The sequence below is a fragment of the Aplidium turbinatum genome, chromosome 11 (genome assembly GCF_918807975.1).
Source record: "Aplidium turbinatum chromosome 11, kaAplTurb1.1, whole genome shotgun sequence".
Lineage (NCBI taxonomy): Eukaryota > Metazoa > Chordata > Ascidiacea > Aplousobranchia > Polyclinidae > Aplidium > Aplidium turbinatum.
The window spans coordinates 12,079,864-12,102,602 of record NC_137482.1 but is presented as its reverse complement, the minus strand read 5'-3'; the positions used below and the strand labels follow the sequence as shown (position 1 = coordinate 12,102,602).

General features: G+C 37.1%; 2 protein-coding genes across 2 annotated transcripts; both read left to right on the top strand.

Moving 5' to 3' along the window:
• The first annotated feature begins 7,184 nt into the window (after positions 1-7,184).
• On the top strand, positions 7,185-10,269 carry LOC145779343 (mitochondrial import inner membrane translocase subunit TIM50-like). The gene has a single exon (XM_082590906.1). It carries the CDS (start codon positions 7,192-7,194, stop codon positions 8,710-8,712), a length of 1,521 nt encoding a protein of 506 aa, XP_082447032.1. The 5' UTR covers positions 7,185-7,191; the 3' UTR covers positions 8,713-10,269.
• LOC145779342 (phosphatidylinositol-3,5-bisphosphate 3-phosphatase MTMR8-like) lies at positions 10,270-20,521 on the top strand. The gene is made up of 13 exons (XM_082590904.1): positions 10,270-10,383; positions 10,637-10,821; positions 11,138-11,229; positions 11,879-12,034; positions 12,434-12,575; positions 14,136-14,259; positions 14,560-14,692; positions 15,065-15,174; positions 15,359-15,534; positions 16,365-16,565; positions 16,899-17,063; positions 17,226-17,383; positions 17,735-20,521. The coding sequence occupies exons 1-13, from the start codon at positions 10,360-10,362 to the stop codon at positions 18,013-18,015; spliced, it is 1,947 nt and encodes a 648-aa protein (XP_082447030.1). The 5' UTR covers positions 10,270-10,359; the 3' UTR covers positions 18,016-20,521.
• The last annotated feature ends 2,218 nt before the right edge of the window (positions 20,522-22,739 follow it).

The following is a 22,739-nucleotide window of genomic DNA, read 5'->3' as shown; positions in this document are numbered from 1 at the left end:
TGGAATATCCAAATCATCAACATCTCCATGGGTCCAAGAATCATAGTTTTCTTTGAATCTGGTAAATAATGTATCATGCATTCCCTTTGGTAAATAAAATTTGTATACAGTACCGTACCAAACCATTTCCAAAAATTTAGAAAAATAAAAATTTAATTTAGTTTCAATTTAGTTTTTTAATTTAGTTAAATAAAATTTAGTATCATAACTGAAAAATCACTAAATGGAACACAACTACTGTATGTAACAAAGACTGCAAATCTGTCCAAACTTTTGCAAATCTATACCGGACTGACTCGTATAGGTAATCTTATCATCATCATCTTTCAGCCCTAACACAGTGATCAAGTTTTTTAACAAAAAGATATCTGACTCTGTACTTACCTTTTAAATACCATGATATTAGGACTTTTAGAAACTTCCATGTTTAAACTATTCCATGAATGCGTTAGTACAACTTCGCCTATATGGTGTCTGCATGCAAACCACAGTAATTTTCGATTCAACTTCTTTTGAATAGATACACATGCTGCCGTTTGAGATCCTGAAATCATATAATCTATATGCCTAGTTGCTGAACTTGCTAAGAAATAATATTTCTCTTAGATACTGCATTTGTTACTGTACATCTATTTATATTTCTGTTATAATATGCATACTGTTTCATATTTTATTGTTACTTACTACTCATAAAATATAGCCTTACAAGAATAATTCATAATAATCTTATTAATCTGGTCTGCCTTCTGCAATTGTATAGATATTACTGTATTGAGTTAGCCTTTATTGAACTGTATTTTACTGAATTCTGATTATAAATGCCTGACTGAATTTTCTATTCTATATAATACTACCGGTATTAGAAGCCGTTGTGTCAAACACCATCCCTCCAACACACTCAGTGCAATTCCATTCCTTGAAATGTTCAATGGTAGCTTTTGAAATTAATTCTCCTGACTTTTGTGATGACTTATGTGGTAGTGCTGGAACTCCTAACTATAAAAACCCTAAAACACCATTTTTGGCAATATATATCTCTTTTTCTAACGGAAATAGACCTATACAGTATAATGTTAGAAAGACTAATATAAATATGAGGTTTCTGGTCATTTTGAGCTATAAATCAACTCTCTAGCCCAAGTATAACTGTAGATACTGTAAAATCGTGATTATCGGGGCGAGCGAGGGGGTTCAAAAGTTTGAAGGTGACCTGCTACCCCTAAACATTGTTTATTTTTCCTGAAATTTTAACAGATTGTTTTATACCCCTAACCTCCCCACCAAAAAAAAGTAAGGGTGAAACATCCATACAAGGGGCACCAGCCGCACCCTACTGTTGGTATTGAATTGTATCGGTATCCGCAAACAAACAAACTGAAAAGATCGAGAGAAAAAAATAGAACATTGCTGATCGCAGTTTCCGTTTTTCCGTAAACATTTTATAATTTCCAGTAATGATCCTAAGAGTTTGCCGAAGTCGCTGATCGCAGTTTCTGTAAACATTTTAAAAGGAGGATTAGGGTTGATCGTAGTTTCCGCAAACATTTTAAAAGGGTTAGGGTGTTTTCGCAAACAAACAAACTGAAAAGATCGAGAGAAAAAAATAGAACAAAGCCGAATTCGCTGATCACAGTTTTCGTTTTTCCGCAAACATTTTAAAATTTCTGGTAATGATCCTAAGAGTTTGCTGAAGTCGCTGATCGCAGTTTCCGCAAACATTTTAAAAGAGTTAAGGTTGATCGTAGTTTCCGCAAACATTTTAAAAGGGTTAGGGTGTTTCCGCAAACAAACTGAAAAGATTGAGAGAAAAAAATAAAACAAAGCTGAAGTCGCATCGCAGTTTCTGCAAACATTTTAAAATTTCCGGTAATGATCCTAAGAGTTTGCCGAAGTCGCTGATTGCAGTTTCCACAAACATTTTAAAAAGGTTAGGGTTGATCGGAGTTTCCACAAACATTTTAAAAGGGTTAGGGTTGATCGGAGTTTCCGCAAACATTTAAAAATTTCTGGTAATGATCTGAAGAGTTTTTCTTTGTTTGCGAAAAATTTTAAAATGTTTGCGGAAACTGCAATCAGCGACTTCGGCTTGTTTAATATTTTCTCTCGATCTTTTCAAGGTACGAACTGACGGTACGAATTGTTCATGGTACGAATTAGGTTGCATCCGGTTATCATTAGCTACTTTACAAGTTATGGCACTCGAGCATGGCATCATATGCTCAACCGTAGGATACATATCTGCAAAATGTAAGCTTTTGCATACACAAAACACACAAACAAAAGAAAATGACAACACAAAAAAATTAAATATAATTATAGCCTAGCCTGTGAAATTAATAAAAAGTTTTGTGTAAAATTAACATCGTTAACAGCAAAAAATGACTCAATTGCCTAAATTAGTGCTGAAAGTAACTAGTCTGACACTGAAACAAAATTTGATTTGAGAAAACAGTTGTGTGGATCGCCTGGAATTTCTTTCAGCAAACGTAGATGGTGGGCTGACTGCATCCCTTTTGGTGTTCACAAATTCCTCTAGAAAATTTTTTAAATTATATATAGCCTATATCATAGGCGCCTAACTATTTTTTGGCCGTGGGGGCAAAAGCGTGTTTCATCAGCAGCAACGTAAATTCAGCGAAATGTCACGCAGATGGATGACGTAATTACAGTATGTCATCACACTAGGATTGCTTTTATTGCCACACTCGGAGTTATCGCTACGTTCGACCTACCGTTAATTATTATCAACAAAACTCGACCAAAACACATGCTATGCGTCTGCGTTGGCTCGCGATTGATGGACTGCGACTCTTTAAGCTAAGCACAACATAAAGTTTAGCAACGAACTAGATTTATTAGCATGAAACAAGAGACGAAAAGGTTTACTAAAAGGTATATATACTGTAAATGGAATGAAAATACTAACTTGATCATACGCTTGAAAATATACCTGTTGAAAGTAAAATCATTCATGTTTACATCAATTCAACAGCGAACAGCACGTCACCTTGAATACATTTAAAAGTTTCTGACATCCGTAAACAGCCCTTAAAAATAGTTACGGAGAGACGTTTGATTAAGTTTTCGACTTGACATTGCTCCCTTTTCACTACAATATCGCAACTTATCATTGACCAGCTTTCAAGTTTCAATTGGCTGTAATACGCCCGTTTTCGTGTTGCAGGTGAAACAAAAAATGCGCATATTTCCCGCCTTTGATCGGGTTTCTATGGCAATGGTTGTGTGTGCGCCATGCAGTTTGCGTGAGTCCGTTACTGCGGTGATTATGCCAATGATTGAGTGTGCGCAATGCGGTTTATACTAGCCCTTGTTACGTTGGTTAGTGGTTACCTCGGGCCGAGACTTCAAGTTCATTTTCACAGCAAGCGATTCACTGCCGCAACAATTCTCTGCAGAGGTTTCGACTTTCGAAAGCGACATCGAGTCTGTTTGCAAGCGCATTAAGCTAAACGCACGCTGCGTCAACGTAGCAAATTATGTTGTTTTTGGGTGCATTCAACATTTGATGACATTGAATCGACGCAAAATAGTAGATTTTTGCTATGTCTCAGGCAGCAAAATCAGTCGTTTTTACATTGATTTGTCTGCAGATAACATCTGCAGACGTTAAATCAATGTGAAAATGACAGATTTTTTTTGTCTGGGGTGGGATTGTAGCATCGCCACTCGTTCTAGTGATTATTTATTGCAAAGCTGTTACGGTTTGCATTTAAAAATGTTTTCTTGCTGCCGATCGCTAGTTCATCTATTGTTTTATGTATCAATGCAGCGTATCAATGCAGCATAAAAAGTTGCTTCCACGCAGAAATATGCGTGGGGGCCTGGCCCCCACGGCTTAGGCGCCTATGGCCTATATAATACAATACATTTTAAATAAAAAATTTGAAACAATTTAACACTTTATTATTGTAGCTTACTCAGTAGTCACAATGGAAACAGCATAGACAAATTTTATTCAGCATATAAATGTAGAATGAAATTTTATGATAATAAGTTATTGTGGCAACCTAAAGTACAATTAAGGCTAAACATTTTCTAAAAATACAATTTGAAGACTTGAGTGCTTGAGTGATGTTTACAAAGGAATCATAGCCAGTAGGTTATAATTACTAGGCTACATAGTCTTGTAACTATAGCCTCTGTCTTTTTATACAGTTATATGAAATGAACGGAAAATTTTTGTTCTAAGCAATCTGGATGTCATAAACAGTTGGTCATACTGGTATAATTTTAGCCTTGCCTATATAAAATACATATATATATTACAACAATGAAAACTATCAATACTACAAAAAAGTGCTCAATGCTAAGCAAAAAAGCAAAGCAGAGCAAATTAAATCAAATATAGTTATTACTATCTGAAGCCTTTACAAATTGTTTCACCTAACGGATCATCAGAAGGTCTGTAAAAACATGTAAACAGTAAAGAATCGATAATTCTGAAAAGATATTAAATATTACAACTGTAATTTAATCTGCCAAAAAAAAAAAAAAAAAAAAATCTCTAAACCTGTACTTCCTGAGGAGATATTAAATATTACAACTGTAATTTAATCTGCAAAAAAAACCTCTAAACCTGAATTCCTGAAAAGATATTAAATATTATAACCGTAATCCAATCTGCAGAAAAAACTCCAGAACTACTAAGGACAGCCTCCATCCGCCACGATAAGGTTTCAATCAATTTGTCCCAATGGAAACCAAGCAACTGATGGCAACATCTATGACATCACAAAGAAGCAAAATGCTTGTTATGATCGGCGCATCCTGTAGTAATCTGAACAGAATGAACAATAATTGTTTTTAAACCTGTAAAAATTAAATGAGATTTACAACCTGTAAAAATGAAATGAAATTCAATTTTTTCAAAATTATAACCTGTAAAAATCCCAAGGAATTGTGATGATGTAACCTGTAGTGTCCTGAACAAATGAAATAAAATCTGTTTATAAACCTGTAAAAATTAAATGAGATTTATAGCCTGTAAAAATCAAATGAAATTTTAAAAACCTGTGAAAATCAAAAGGAATTTATTTTATTTTGAAGTACTTGAGTTTAAATTTGTTTCTATGACGACATTTGCCGACCAGTTCCGAACGCTTGTTCAAAAGGTGGCCACTATCAGCCTTCAGAATGGCCAGCTTTTCAGCCAAACATAGGCCACAATTGTTACGACCACCACCACTATAAGGCCGAGCACAGCTGTGGATGGACCAAGTTATTTTAGGATCAACACCCTTGTCCTTAAGGTCCCAAACTGCCTTAGATAGTTCGGTACTGTTTCGTTTAGACCTATCCATGAAGGTACATTTATGGTTGGAAAAACGTTTTTTAAAAGTAGTTTCACAACAACCAATGTAATTAAGAACCTTCGGGCTGTTATCAATGGTAGCTTTGTAAACAATGGCCTTCTGCAAGCATTGCCCATTCAAAGGACATTCTTGCGGAGAGAGTTTGCTACAACCCTGCTAATAACTTACGAACATCTAGGAAAAGGAGCCGGAAAATTTTATGGTTTAACCCTCCTTTCAGCTTGCAGGTTGATAGCAATATTGGTAAGGAATTTTTCAAACTTGTTTCCATACACTTTCCACCCCATCATAGATTGCACAAAATATTCAACCGTAATACTATTAAGCTGAGCTACAGTTGTACTCCGAATGTTGCAAGCGTCATATCCTCCCACAATAAAGCAATATTGCAGGCTGATAATATACCATCGCAGCCTGGTTGCAATTGTAGGGTGAGGCTAGAATGTCCTTTGAATGGGCAATGCTTGCAGAAGGCCATTGTTTACAAAGCTACCATTGATAACAGCCCGAAGGTTCTTAATTACATTGGTTGTTGTGAAACTACTTTTAAAAAACGTTTTTCCAACCATAAATGTACCTTCATGGATAGGTCTAAACGAAACAGTACCGAACTATCTAAGGCAGTTTGGGACCTTAAGGACAAGGGTGTTGATCCTAAAATAACTTGGTCCATCCACAGCTGTGCTCGGCCTTATAGTGGTGGTGGTCGTAACAATTGTGGCCTATGTTTGGCTGAAAAGCTGGCCATTCTGAAGGCTGATAGTGGCCACCTTTTGAACAAGCGTTCGGAACTGGTCGGCAAATGTCGTCATAGAAAATTCCTTTTGATTTTCACAGGTTTTTAAAATTTCATTTGATTTTTACAGGCTATAAATCTCATTTAATTTTTACAGGTTTATAAACAGATTTTATTTCATTTGTTCAGGACACTACAGGTTACATCATCACAATTCCTTGGGATTTTTACAGGTTATAATTTTGAAAAAATTGAATTTCATTTCATTTTTACAGGTTGTAAATCTCATTTAATTTTTACAGGTTTAAAAACAATTTTTGTTCATTCTGTTCAGATTACTACAGGATGCGCCGATCATAACAAGCATTTTGCTTCTTTGTGATGTCATAGATGTTGCCATCAGTTGCTTGGTTTCCATTGGGACAAATTGATTGAAACTTTATCGTGGCGGATGGAGGCTGTCCTTAGTAGTTCTGGAGTTTTTTCTGCAGATTGGATTACGGTTATAATATTTAATATCTTTTCAGGAATTCAGGTTTAGAGGTTTTTTTTGCAGATTAAATTACAGTTGTAATATTTAATATCTCCTCAGGAAGTACAGGTTTAGAGATTTTTTTTTTTTTTTTTTTTGGCAGATTAAATTACAGTTGTAATATTTAATATCTTTTCAGAATTATCGATTCTTTACTGTTTACATGTTTTTACAGACCTTCTGATGATCCGTTAGGTGAAACAATTTGTAAAGGCTTCAGATAGTAATAACTATATTTGATATATATATTACATATATACATATATTACATAAAATACATAATGCTGCGCGGAAACAATCGGCCACCCCCACTAGTGGGGAACAAACCGACGATGGATTATGATGATGATGATATTACATCCGTGCATATACTAAGGTTGTTCAAAATCAATGTTCAGTCAAAATCAAATTTGGTTTATGAACAGTGATTTAAAATAAAAAATTTTGTAAAAAAAATGTTGAAAAATAGAGTAAAATCCAAATAACTCTATTACCCCTGGCCCTTACCTTTATTTTAATTTGACAGTTAAATTATCATACCTTGTGTTAATTTCTGCTTATCATTTTTACAGGTTTATGAATTTGAAGTTATGGCGAGCATAAAATTTTGGTCAAAATTAAAAGTCGGAAATAAGTATTGGAACAAAGTTTCAGAACGCTGTCAGCATTTACAAGATTCTAGTGATCAAGAACACAGATCTCAAATTGAGCCATTGCGATATTTTGTGAAAAATAAAAATTCAAATGTGGATACATCTATGCAGCATCTTATCAAATCTGACATTTTATCAAGTCAACAAGTTTCTGCTAAAGATTATACAACCATATCGCATAACTTAATCGATCTGAAACCTACACATGAAAGTTTTAGATTAAAAGTGTCGTCGCAGCCTCTAGAAAACAGAAAAACGTCTTTTCTAATGTCCCAAGTCATGTGCATTCATCCATACAGAAGTTATTCATCAGATAAATCAACTGAAGATAGAAATTCATCAAATGATAAAAGTGGCAGAACAAAGATATACATCAGAGAAAAGTCCACTTCATCTAATGCTTCTGTTCTTGATTCAATTGGAATTGATCGAACTCCAGATATAAATTCAAAAGATGGTTCTTCTGATAACAAAGGTGACAACAAAGACCAACAAAAAACTGATGACCAGAAAGAAAGCAGCTCTGAGTCAGCATTTTTGCGAAGTCAAAGGTATGCCAAATGGATGCTTTTGGGAAGTTTTGGAATTGGGGCTCCATTATTTGTTTTAACTAATGGTGCTCCCCCTGTTAATGAACTCGGTGAAGAAGTTAAAGATCAGTATTCTGACTTACCTCTGGTGAAAGCATATCTGCGACGAGCTTGGGGTGAAATAAAGGTTGTAAAACGAGATATTGTGGAACCATCAGCAAACAAATTGTTACCTGATCCTTTGCAGGAACCATATTACCAACCTCCTTATACTTTAGTGATTGAGCTAATGGACATTTTCTTGCGACCTGTGTATGACTCAGTATCAGGATGGAGATTTAAAAAGCGCCCTGGCATTGACTATTTTTTAGCTCAAGTCGGACCTCCTTTGTATGAAATTGTCATTTTTACCAGAGAAACTGGCATGACTGCATTTCCTCTGATTGAGTCTATGGACCAAAAAGGTTACATAATGTACAGATTGTTTCGTGACGCTGCAAGGTACAAGTCTGGTTTTTCTTTAGGGAATGTACTGGATGGCGAAATGCCAAAGCTTGATCCATATTATCAAAAAGACTTAAAATATCTTAATCGAGACCTTAAAAAAGTAATAATCATCGACAGTGAAAAAAGAGCATTTGAACTTCAACCAGAGAATGGTTTATGTTTGGAAAAGTGGGATGGTTCTACCAATGACACTACCTTGTATGACCTTGCAGGCTTATTGCGGGCAATTGCTTCTAGCAATGTGGATGATGTTCGTCCTGTATTAAAGCACTACTCAGAAAATGACAAACCAATTGAGGCATTTAAGCTGGCCCAAGCTAGAATGCAGCAAGACAGGCAACTGGCTTCCCGAGGAAGCTCTAATTCTGCATTGTTTGCTGGGGCAACCAGCACTGTGTCTTCATTGATCCGTAGACGATGATTTTGAAAAGCTGAAATAAGTTGCATACTTTTGTCAACATCAATCTACAATTCTACAAATGCTGTTTGTAAGATATCGTACAAATAGTTGCAAAGCTGCTTTTTATCTGTACATAAGCACCTCTTGGCACGTTTTTAAATTGACATTTCCAGATCAAACTCAGTTTTCAAAACATATAATAATATAGCTTATTTCAAAATTTGGCAAGCATAATATCATGTTACTTGTATTCAGTATTGAGTATTGATTAGCCTACTTAACTGTGTGTTAGTGAAAAACTATCACTTGTACTTGTAGTAGAAACTACTGCTGAGTGCTCTTATGGCAGAGGACATGTTTTCATAATCATCTACTGATTTTACTTCAGTTTTTCATGTGTGGTTTCACAATAGAATAGTTCAGTAACAAAAATTGTTGTGTTGAGTAAGAGTTAAAAACAAACTTTGTTCAAACCATAAAGCACATTTACAATTGAGGTGGGCAAATTGCAGTGTTATGCAGTGCCGTATTTATTTGAGTATAAATCGCAGTCTGACTTTGTGCCTAAATATTTGGCACAAAATTCTCCTTTTTTTTCTCGGATAAATATGGCTGTGTGCTTTTTTTCACTTTTTAAGCTGAAAAATGATTGTCACTAATACTTATATAAATAACAACATGAAATGAATAATTCAACGACAATATTGAATAGCCCATTTTGTTGGTTATTCCTCATTACAATTGCGTTGTCCTGGCAAGGTTGATTGTTTGTGTTATATCTGATGCATTGCACTTTTACCAATTAAATAATTATATGTCGACCTGGACTAAGATGAATCAATCAAAAAAAGTTTTGAATACAGTTTAAAAATGGCATTTTATCGGAAAATGCGTTTCAACAATCTATCTATCATTTAGAATTTCCTTTGGGCTTTGGCCATTTGTAAATAGAATTGTGAATGTGGATAGTTCATTTGCATTGAACTCAACTTTTTTTAGTTCTATGCTTCTGTGGAAAAATTGTGAACGTTTTCAAGGATTAAAATTTTGCAGACCAAGACCTTGTTTCAAATGGTGCTTCAGAGGGTACAGATAGTTAACTGCATCAATGCTATAAGTTGACGTGGTAAAAAGCTTAATGTAAGCATATTGCATGTCTTATATACCTGTATTACATTTCTAGTATATTCCACAAAGATTTCGATGTGTATTCAGACAGGTCAAATCATTTTGTCATTTTCTGACAAGTGTTTGTGTTTTTAATACTGCACTACAATTCACATTCCTTGCTTTAAATTCAATTTACTGTTTTGTTACTAAGGGAAAATTACATCAACGCACAGAAAATTAAAAACATGTTTTGTGTTGACGTGCCGAAAGTGTATTCTTGTACAGTCCCGTATTGTCTTTTTTATAAAGTCTTTTACTGAAATGTACAACTTTCATTGCATGAACTGTAAGTTTGGATTGAAATCATAACAGTTGGTTTGCATTGTACTGCGTGCCGTGGCCCGTGGGTTAAGAAACCCACGCATCCAAGCTTCTGTCACTAAAGTGTTTTGTTTTCTCCTGTTTAGAGTTTGATACCTTCATAGTGTTTACTAAGTTGGGCTTTTCTTCATGGAAATTTTATTTGCTTAATAGGTTTCTTAGTGAAACAACTATCAGATGGATCACATTTACATACCAAAGGTCTGCTTGCGCATTTACAAACACAACGTATATATTCGTATTGTTGCTTTGTGTTTGATTTTTAAACTGAAATTTTGATTTTATTCTGGAAAGTAATTGGCAAAGCGAACAATTTGACGTTCGCTTTGGCAAGTTAACGTTGTCAGTTTGTCACAGTTTTTAAACAGTAGTGAACTACTTTGTAACCTTTCTTAATGCTCTATTAGCATACTCAATACGGTACTCATAGTCCTTGAAAGCTTCTGTCTTGCAGGTAGAGGACGTACATCTGGTCAACAACTATTCCAATACTGCTGTTAAAGGCATATTGTATGTGACAGCATCCCATCTCATTTTTGTTGACAATTCTCACAAGAAGGAAAAGTGGATATTGCACAGTCATATACAAACCCTTGAGAAGTTCGGCCCAACACCAAATGGCTTGCCTTTACAAATACGGTATGCCGATAATAATGAATGCTTACCATGATGGAATTGATAAAATGCTTTTCAATCAGTTCTGTAAAGGGCGCTACGTGAAGGTTTTTACAAAAAAATACTTCTATATTTTTTAAATGGTTCGAAAGTAATTTTTGTTCGTTTGGAAAAACTTTTCTGATCTATGGTCTATTGGTCTTGCATTCGTACATGCTGGGTATACTACTTTACAAAAAAAAAACTGTGTATATAATTAACTTCAGCAGTTTGGAATAAAATCTCAAATTTACCTTCGTCAATGCGGTTACATTCTTAATGTTAATGCCGTTTATTACAGATGCAAAACATTTGAAATATTCACGTTTGTTGTCGCCCAGGAGAAGGATTATAATGATTTGTATTCTTCGTTGGTTAAGCTTTCCAAACCAGGTAATCTTCTTTTTCACGTTATTGTGGTTGCGAAGGCAATATCGTGCTGTGTGATTTGCAATGATGGCTTGCTGGTTTGATGGTGTCGCAAATGGATAATAACCAAGCAAACGTCTGCTAATAGCACAAAACTCATTTGACTGCGTTGTTATTGCTGTTTTCTTGTATGGTAATACACATGTATTTCTTTGGGGTTTCAGTTGTGAAACATTGCAAGTGATTACACTGGTCAACATCATTTTTGGTGCAACAAAGATAAGAGGGGTTTTCGAGGTGGGGAATCCGCAAATAAAGCCCGTTTTCCCGTGTCAAATCTGTTTTTTTCACTGCATCATACGTTAACGTGATGACTAGTAGTAGTAGTCCAGTTTTAATCCGGTGATGTCCCTGTTACCGAGGGTGGCGGATTCACCTCCAAGTGCCGCAATCGCCTTCACACCCTGCCTCCACATCGACCTGTCCAAGGCAACGCATCCTCTGTTGTTAAGCCCACCTTGCTGCTTTCCTCTTCAACTTGCCTTTTCCACGTATTCTTGAGTCTTCCTTGTTTTCTACGATTTGTGCACCAGAAACTACGCTACGCTCGTGCACCAGAAAACTTTTCAAGTTGTTGACCTGCTGTTATTTGAACTCTTTCTTATGATTGCAGTCAAGGTGGAAGATTTACATGCATTCTCATACAATCCTCCCGGAGGCGAGCTGGCGCAGCAAGAAGGATGGGACTTGTTTGGAATGAAAAGCATCTATTCTCAAATGGGTTTGCCGACGAGATTCTGGAAATTATCAAGAATTAACAATGATTTTGGTATGATTGACTGTTTTTGGAAAGTGATTCTGATTTTCACAAGACCTTTCATCAACTGTCCATATCAAATCGTGCAATATGTATGGCTTACGCGTTATGTACTGTACTGCTTAACTCTACAAAAGCACTAGAAAAGCTTAGTAAGTTTTTTCCTCACCACATGATCTTCAATGAAATATTGCAATCGTATTCGTATGGTTTGCACACTGAGTGTAAGCAATTAGTTGTTGTTACCACCATCAAGACTATAAGTCATTAGTCAGTATAATATTTTTTCTTGTACCACTATTTTATCACTAGTTTGTTTAAACCAGGGCGAAAAGTCACTCCAGTGGTTTTAACGAAACGTCTTAGTTTTATTTTTGGTTACGTGCATACATCATGTGTTATTGTTTGCAGGTTTATGTGAAACATATCCCAAGCTGTTGTGTGTGCCTTCCCTCGCCACACCTGCGCTTATGGTCGGCAGTGCTGCGTTTCGCAGTAAAAGGCGTCTTCCAATATTGTCCTATCTGCATAAAAATGGTTCTTTTATTGTTAGGTACTGATTGTTAGTTTGACCTCATTCATATCAATCCAATAACTCAATGTGATTTGGGTCGTCAGACCACTCGGCATGCGATAACTCAGCAAGTACATTTCAGCTACCGTCAAGTCGGTAAATGAGATTTAAGGTGCGTCTACACGACGACTGTTTTCTTGCTTAAGCTAGCCAAACTTCTTGTTTCTTTAAGTTAATCGCAGTTTGTGCCGCTTACTTTTAAGAAAATGGGCGAGTAAGCGAGCCGTCGAGAAAAAATACGCTCCAGAGCGAAAAACTGGGCGCTTAAGTGAGTTCTCTTGCTTAGAAATGTTTTTTCCCGCCAAAATCTCAGGTCTCCTCTCAGCTCAGTATCCAGACAGGGCAGCGCGGTATCGTTAAAGGATTTCGTTAAGTTTTGATCCCAACCCGTTCTTATTAATGTTGTGGGCTGAACTGGCGGTAACCGTACTCGAAATAGCCCACAGAAAGCACAATATTTTCCAATTTCAAATCCAAAACAGGATCTCAGCAGAAAACCATTGCCATTGTACACTGGGTAATAAAAATAGCGGAGGAATGATCTTGCTGGTTGTTACCAGTCACCCACGCTGACACGAAATTCTGTTTCCAACATTTCAACCTCACTGAGGTGTCTGAATGCTTCAATAAGCAGTAAATTGCGGGTTTGCATCCTTCGCTTTTTGCAGCATTTTTTACACAACTTCTGGGAAGCCATGACTGAAAGACTGCAATAACTTGAACAACTTCAAATGGTTAAAGAACAGTCAGTTGCTTGGTGTACTCTGCTGTACTTTAGCGCGAACTGCTATGCTTTGGCGGGAACTTTTTAAAACATGACGTCATTGGGGATTAGATACTCACGTGACCGCGATTCAAGCGAGCAAAATCTTCGTCGAGGTTGCCAGTGTAGACGAAACGACCTTAATCACTAGCTTAAGCAAGAATTTCTAAGCAAGAACACTTTCTCGTGTAGACGCACCTTTACTTGGTGGGTCTTTGCATTTTAAACTGATCTTGCTGACTTGTCACATGCCAAGCTTCCGCTTGCTCAGTTGTTACTTGCTCAGAGTTAACCATTCGCCAACTTCAACCACTTGCTGAAATGTTGGTAGCTCAGTTGTTCCCTGCTCAACTGACATTTGCTCAGTTCACAACTGCCGACTTCCAGGAGACTCTGTGATTTGTGGTCGTTTTGGTGTTCATTCAGTGGTATTTAAAAGTGATACTTTCGATGAAGTTTTACTCGTGCTTTAACAAAGTGTTGTTTTCTAGTTAACATCCGTTTAGAACGCATTCTAAAGCAGTCCTTCCCAGCCAGTGGGTTGCAAAGCTGTTTCTGGGGGGCCGCGAAGCATTTCTAAATGTTTCGAATTGATAGGAAATTGCATGAGGATACGTTGTTTTATGTTAGACATTGATTTGTTTTTCATTCGTTTCGTCATGACATCTCACTGTGGGTCGCACAAAACAAATGGCAATAAAAGTGATCGCGAACTGGAAAGGGTTGGGAAGCATTGTAAAGTAACTTTTGCTAACTGGGGTTGTGTTTTGCTTCAGGTGCAGTCAGCCAATGGCGGGTTTCAACTCTCGGTCCATCGAAGATGAATCATTTGTCGACCTGATCCGTCGCTCAAAGTCAGAAGGAAACACTTTGATGTACATCGTTGATACGCGGCCAATGGTATGTCTTTGGGATTAGCCATTAGATCTGATGCGTTTTAAATGCATTACTCTAATGATTTGTTTTTCTGTAAACTTTTTCAGTTGATCAACTCGGGTTTTGTTTTATAAATACGACTTTGACGTCAAAGCTGTGATAAAAGGGACATAAGAAAAATTTTTATTCTGCAAAGTTTTGGCCTTTAAACGTCACGCTACTGCGTACCGTACTGCGCGTGCGCTTCATCAACGTGCGATGACATGCTGGCGATCAATTATTATTTTAGGCATTAGATACAACTTGGATTTTTTTTTCACTTAGATCAATGCCGTTGCCAACCGTGCCCAAGGAAAAGGATACGAAAACACTGATCGCTATGAGAACATCAAGTATCGCTTTTTGGGCATCGACAACATCCATGTGATGAGGAGTAGTTTGAATAAGATGCTCGAAGGTAGATGAGTTTAGATTTGTTGTTAAAGGTGTGCTTGCTTTGGCAGCAAGAGATCATCAGAGATGATGTGCTTGTAAAGTAAACTAAACAGGGGATTTGCTTTTCTCGAATTTGTCCCAAGTTTCTTCACTGTTCTGAGATTTACTAGGAAATGTGCTCTAGGTCTGATCTATACCCATACAGCAAAATCCGTCAATTTTATACTGATCCAACGTCTGCAGACGTTGAATCAGTGTAAAATTGACGGATTTTGCTGTCCGTGTTTCAACGTTTTCCCTTTAAACTGTATTTCACTGACTTGAACCTTTTCAATAATTTTGTTATAGAAGTTAGTAAAAATAGAATAGAAACATCTTGTTCAACGTTGTTCAGCTTGCGAAGATTCAAGTGTCAGTGTTGGAACTTGGCTGGAATCTGTAAACAGCAGTGGATGGTTGAAGCACATCCACAATGTGATCCAAGTATCGCGGTTCATCGCCAATGTAAGTAAATGCATCCAACTACTACAAGCAGCCGCAAGTGCTTGTTTTCATTGTTTTCACAATATCGCATTAGATCCATTGCCATTGTGTTACTCTGGTCATGTGACCAGAGTCACGTTGTCCAGTGACCATAGTCGAGAAAACTATTCGGTTATTTTTGGAAGCTATTTGTTTATGTTTCAAGGCTGTTGCTGTGGAGAGACGTAGCGTTATGGTACACTGCAGCGATGGATGGGATAGGACAGCTCAGACGTGCGCACTGGCGTCCATCATGCTCAACCCTCGTTACCGCACTATCGAAGGTTTTTTGGCTTTAATCCAAAAAGATTGGATACAATTTGGGCATAAATTTGAACACAGGTATGTGGCCCGTAGGTTCATTTCTGAAACTTGACATATTTTTGACATGCACAAAGACGTCATCGATGTTCGGATGAATACGAAATTGAGCTTTCACAACTTTGCTTCCCCAAAAGTTTGTGCTCCATCCATTCATTAGCTTGAAATCATTTGCATTTTCATATTTTTGCCGCTTTGTTGTAAAAATCTTTGGCAACAAGTTTTTGATTGGATTTTTTTCCACTACTTAAACAATAATGGGATGGCGCAACGGATAAGGCGTTGGCTTTCCAATTATGCAAACCTGGTTCGACTCCCGGCTAAGCTGGTTATTGGAAACACCGCTCACCTCTATTGGGTGGGCGTAGTTGCTGAAGTAAAGGCGGCCGAAAGAAAGGAACTGGCCACCCTACTCTCCTTAGTGCCGAAGGCTTAGTGCAATGAAAACCTTATCTTCTCATTTCCAACACTTGAATCAAGTATGGGACCACCTTTACATTTTAAACAATAATGCAAATTTAATGGAGTTTTTCTAAGTCTAGTTTGCACGATATAACTTGTTCACATTTTGTTCACATTTTTTTCACATAGTTGTATTAGCACATTATTTTCAGCAGCATGCATTATATTATGTAGTTAAATCGCTGTGTTTATATTAAAAATTGTTATCACTGTTTAATTTACAAACTGAGTGTTAACCATCCGAACTATTCTTAGCCAGTATAACAGAGGAAGTTGTCAAGAAATGTACGTACTGTATTTCTTAGCTTGACGTAAAAGCCACTTGTTCTGCGTACTTTCTAAATGCGCGCCTTACATAAGCACGTGGTTGACAGTGGACTATGTGATAGGTGTGGCCATCTTGACTTCGATGTCAGGGAGACGTCGCCTGTATTCACGCAATTCCTCGATGCAGTGTGGCAGCTCATACGACTGAAGCCGTGTTCTTTCCAATTCAACGAGCACTTGCTGTTGGACTTGCACGACCACGCGTATTCGTGCCAGTTTGGTACTTTCTTAGGAAATTCCGCCAAGGCAAGGCAAGAACTCAGGTTTGTTGGGCCATCTTTTCTTCAACGAGAACTTTTTGCCAGATCTGGTACGTAATTTTTGTCGCTTGGCGTTTGATTATGACGTAGTATTGGTTTTATTTGCGGTTCGTACAAGGTTTTAGATTGTGGCTAACGTCTAACTCGCTTGTGCATCAAAGCACGCGCTGAATTAATACCTTTCAAAAACGTTGCAAAGCTTAGAGCTTTTCTAAACAGAAAATAATTTTTTGGTAAATTCACAATCAAGCAGGCTTTATCAGAAAATGTTGCGAAGCGCAGTTGTAAGCTGGAATAACTTCATCGAAAGTACAAGCACGGGTTTTCGTATTGCAGCCTTCCCACTCGCACCTACTCACTGTGGGGTTGGATGATGAACCGGCTCGATGTCTACACCAACCCTCTGTACAAAACACCGGAGAAAAACGGCATAGAAAGTCAGCTGATCCTTCCACCCACCACCCCCCAATTCGTTAAGCTATGGACGGGCATGTACAACAGGTGGACGTAGCGCTTCGTCGTGTGCTTTTTAGTTGAATACAGTACAACTTTTTACCGTTGTAGAATTTTAAAGGTACAACCTTTTAATGCACGGACGACATCGGAAAAATGACTTCTGAAACAAAATTGTATGCGTTATGTTATTCTTCTTTATTGCATTAGATTTGACAAGAGCATACAGCCAAAGGAATCCGTAGCTTCGATTGTGAAAGCTTTGCATGGAGAAACAGTGCAGCTTACTAAGAACTTGAATGACATGAAAAGTCGCAGCGCCTTCTTGCAGAAGATGCTTAAAACAGAAAGCAAACCTGCAATCACAAGTAATCACTGGAATTTTATTGTCTATTTTTCAAAGTTTGCTAAATGAAAGAAATACATTTCTCTCAACCCTCTTATTTTGGAATTTGAGCCCTCAGCCTTAAACATTGTGAAAATCTTCGCTTGATCGGTATTCCGAATTTCCTGGCCTTCAGCTGTTACTTTAATAGCTTACATGCTTCACCTACAGTTGTGCTTATTGATATTCAACGTATTTCGTAATCATGACTTATCAACACCACCGTTGCAAAGCGATTTGATATTCTACTGTTTGAAATGACACAAACAAAATTTTGGAAACTGTTTCTGTAGTAAGGTCTGATACCAGCTGATGCTTAATGCTTATTTGACAGGTGCCAAACAGCAAGCCCAAGACATTTCAAGTCTTAAGTCAGAAGACGCAACTGATGCGGATGCATCTACGCAGTTAGCTTCATCGCTCACTGTGCCGGGTGGATCAAGTGGAGCGTCATCTAACAAGAAGCTCACGTCACTGGGGAAGGCGATTGTTCAATCGTCTTGTGTCGCCATGTCGGCTGCTACCTGCTTACCTAGCCCCGAGCAAGAACTACAAGCACCCACGCAACCTTTAAAAAATCCAATCAATTCGACTGGTAACTTCAACGTTAAGTGAGAATGGACAAGTAGATTCATCTTCTAGCTGAGTTAATTTAATTACGTTAACAAAGGTTTTTGTTGTCGCAGTTGCTTGGCGGCATTGTTGTTTTTTAATTTCATTGAACTTTTATGCGTTTTCTTTCTCGTTCAAGATTTTGTCTTTCTGGCAACCTGTCTTTTAGTATTTGCTCGAAGTATCAAGGTAGACCAACATTCTCGTTTTGTAAGATGTCTTTAAGCTTTTGGTATCGGCTTGTAGGATTTTTGTATCTGATTAGTCGATACCTCACCCCGTGTTAACGATTTTAGTTTACTATTAATCAATTTTGCATAACGTTATGTCCAAACATTCATTCGAAGTAAACGAGCTGATTCCAATTTCTATTGACACCATCCTCAACATAATGTTGGGTGAAGCATTTTGTCGCCTCTTACCAACATGTTTATTGTTTATTCAAACTAGAATCTAGATCAGTGGTTCTTAACCTATGGGTAATTACCCACATGTGGGTAATTTGAAGATAGCAGGTGGTTAATCAGCTGAACCAGAATTATAGATGTAACAAACAATGTCACAGCTGTAAGTGGTAAAGTTGCTTTATTACTTACACTTTTTTTGATGTTTTGAGTCCTTTCAAAACAACCAAATAAGCACAGTAATATTTTATCATTTTTAAAATTGTTTCGTCATAGTAATTTATTTTCTCAACATTTTTGTCGCCGATTTTATGTATTTTATTTTTGTGACATAATAATAAGATTTTTCTTGTATAATCAGTTCAGTTACAGTTGTTTTATGAGCAAGCTTGATGGCTGCGTTGCTGTTTGAAGTAGTATAGCTAAGTGTACATTTAGAGTTAGTGTTGAGACGAGCGAGCTATATTCTTTTGAAGATGAAAGCTTGGGAAAATTCTGGGGAAAGCATATCCAAAAATCACTAATATTGTTAACCATGTCGTCTCTAATAAGCTGAACTATCGTAACTCCAAAAATGCAGTTTTGAGAAAATTGAATTTTAAAGTTCACGCTGTGTTTGCTGTACATTCATTTACGATAGTTCATCGTTCTGTATCATCAAAACTAAAGTAGATAGAGTTACGATGCTTTAACAAAATAAACTGTAGTCTATAAAGATACCAAATCCATCAAAAACGCAATTTTGCAAAATTTAGACCCCCGATTTGGACTTACGATAGTTCAGCTTATTAGAGACGATGTAGCCTATGTATATTCTACTTATCTCTGTAAATCAGCAATTTCAAGTGTTGTTGCTTTGAAATCAAAATCCCGAAACAAGCTGTTAGATCTGGAGTCAGATTTGAGTTGTGCAGTATCCAAAATCGCACCCAATATTGCATCGATTGTACACAAAAAACAAGAACAAATGTCTCACTGACACTATTGATGTTGTTCTTTGCATTAAATGTTATTTTTGTTGAATAACGCTGTTCTATATTTTTAATACGGCAAAATAGATAAAATTCGATTTTGGGTAATCGGACTTTGATCTGGACAGAAATGGGTAATAAGGGAAAAAAGGTTAAGAACCCCTGATCTAGATGAATCTTGTATTTTTTGCTGATTTTTGAAATACGCTTTCAGAAATATTGAAAACAGCAACAATGCCATATCAATGAACCGAAACAATTCTTCGCAATAATTTTTATTGCTTTTGCAATGATGTGCAACAAATATCATAGCATGTTATTTCTAAACGGCAGCTAATCATATTTGTCTTATTCACCATAATTAATGTTCAGTTGATGTGTTGCATTTGCGTATTCAAACTTCCAAGCTGATATCTAACTTGTTGAGAATTTCTTGAAAGATGCCACTTGTCGTGCAGTGCAATAATTTGACACTCGATTCTTGATCTTTGCTGATGATTTATTACCTTGCAGTACCGAATGTTCCTAAGTCTAGACTCACCATTGTGCGCAATTCCTATCACATTTTTATCATCCAAACTTAACCTCCCTGTGTATTTATTCCCATCTACAGTTACTCAATAGCAAGCTTCATGACGTTTCCAGTGCTTGACAGCGAAGCACTTTTTATTTGTGTTACTGGTTCCAATACTGCGGCCTCTCCAGAAAACCAGGGCTGTGGAGTCAGGCGAAAAATATACGACTTTTTTCACGGTACTTTAAGTTATGATCGAATTTAAACGGCGACTTGCGAATGCGAATAACAAGAAACAATATTTTGAAACAAAAAAATACAAAGATAATGATTATTGTTTATCGTTTTGTATTAAGCCGGAGTCGGTCTTCTCTCGAATACGCCAAAGTTCCTGCGATTCCACAGCCCTGCAGAGAAGCTGCTGCAGACGACAGTGATTGGTCGCATTAAGAATTTCCTGTGTGATATCCTTGAACTTAGTATTTGATGACTTGGGCGCTATTTGTTAAAAATCTGTTTTGGTACACTGTTGATTTGGTATGACAGTTCACTTTTTTCACACCGTGATTTCTATATTGTCTTGTTCAATTGCCTTTAAATCCTAGTGCAATACAATTGTGATTATATCAAGTTGTGTAGATGTTTTCAAAGATAAGAGTCTTAGCTGCTTGTTTTTTCAGCCTCTTCGCCATTTGAGAACTATAGCTACGGATTAAAAGGCTTTTTAAAATTTCAGCAAAGTCACTCGGAAAGGCTTTCATCCTTTCATCAAACCAACGACGTGCGCTTGAAGAGCCAAAGCGTCGTGTAGCTGCTTAATACGCCGCATAACTTATTAACTTCCACAGAACGAGGTCGTGTGGCTTTTTGCGTCACAATGCTCTGGACACGAGCAGTGCCGGATTAATGGTCTGCTGGCCTGATGGCACATTTTATGGTAGGCACTTTAACAAGCAGATTTCTAATAAACCACGAACCAATCAGAAGCTACGCTGTTCATGCCGTCATCAAGGTTGCGTTGAGGAAGAATAAAGGAAAAACGCAAATTCTAGCTAAATTAAATCAATACTTTGCCATCGGTTGACTTGGCGCATTGGGTTAGGGCGGTGGTAGTCATTACATTGACGTGGGCTTGACTCCCACCTCTGTTACAGCTCTTTTTTCTTTTGTAATTACCAAACAAAGTTCAAAGTAATAATTACACTGGTCAACACAACTTTTCTTGCATGGAGTTTGTCAATGGTCTTAGGGTAACTTTGGGGTGCTGAAACCGAATCTGACCTCAGATTTATCCTATCACATCAGGTTTGTGAGATATGATAACACTAACAGCAAATTGTTACTTTTGTCAAAAGTGGAAGATTTGACGTTGCGTTTATTGCACATACACAGCATTGTGCTATAACCAGAAATCCAGGCCATGTAGTAGCCTACATAAGTAGCTAAAATACACCCACCAACTATAATTTTGATACAAATTTGTTTTCTAAGCAACATTATTAATCATGTAGTAACAAGCTAAAAGGGAGGCTAAAAGTATAACCGACCCCCACCCCCGTCAACGTTTTGCATGAAACCACAAAGATTTAAACAGGTTGTGCTTCTAGTGCTTCTTGGCCTACCAGCTAACAAGTCACGTCTTTTATTTTATTATTTTTTTTTTTCAAAGGTGATGGATGCAATTTCGGCTCATTTTTAAGAAAAATTCCATGACGTAAGATTCAGTAAACCTGAACGGTTTTTATATGACGTTTGATTAGGTGAACAATTGTCTGGAACACAGGTCTATGGCAATGCTTGTTCAGTAACCTTATTTAAGCTGTTTTGACCTGTCTAACACTAACCTTTCGTTATAGCACTGCATATGTTGGTGGTAAACGAAACGCCAAATCTTCCACTTTTGACAAAAGTAGCAATTTGCTGTTATCATATCTCACAAACCTGACGTGATAGGATAAATCTGAGGTCAGATTCGGATTCAGCACCCCAAAGTTACCCTAAATCAGTTCTCAAAGCCCATGCAGGAAAAAAAAATTTTTTTTTGTTGACCAGTGTAATTAATTCTCTGGGTGAATGCTGGAATGGTCACAATTGGACAGATAACGTAGCATCTCATTGGTTCGTGGTTGGATTGGACAGAAGTCCATGGATTGGATATCTGCATGTTAAAGTGCCTTCCACATTTTATAAGTGGCGCGAAAATCAGGGTTGCCAACTAAAAAAATTAAAATTACCAGTGTTGCCAAAGCATTGTCATAAAGATCGTTGTTGCAACTATAAGTAACACATGGTACCGTGCAAAAACTTGGTCATATGCCTAACTAAATAACAACTTTGCGCGTTTTTGCAATTGAAAACGCGTTAACTAGTTTTGGAGGTAAATCTTACGGATTAGATCGCTTTCAATATAAAAAATTCCAGTGTACCAAGACGTTGTTGACACATTGTTGATAATTTAACGTCTTTAATTCGTTTCAGTTGTAAAAACGAGCTGTCCCCCCGAGCAATTCGTAGATATTAGAGGCAAGTACTGAAGTACATTTTAAGTGCTACTTCAGTGTTCGGAAATGCATTATTAACACCAGTAGTGTGCAGCATTTTAAACATCTTCTGGGCACTTCCTGTTGTTGTTGTTTCATATCGTCTTTGCTCTTTATACCAGCATATAAACTGACAAAATTCTGATGGGAAGACAGGTCCTTTGAATACACACCAACCAGACCTGCAACATCGATGTCTTTAACAGGCATGGAGTCGTACTCAGTCAACTAATTTTGTGACTAAATTTCTACTGATTTTAAAGTGGCCTGGATTTTTGACTGGCCTGTAGGGCAGACA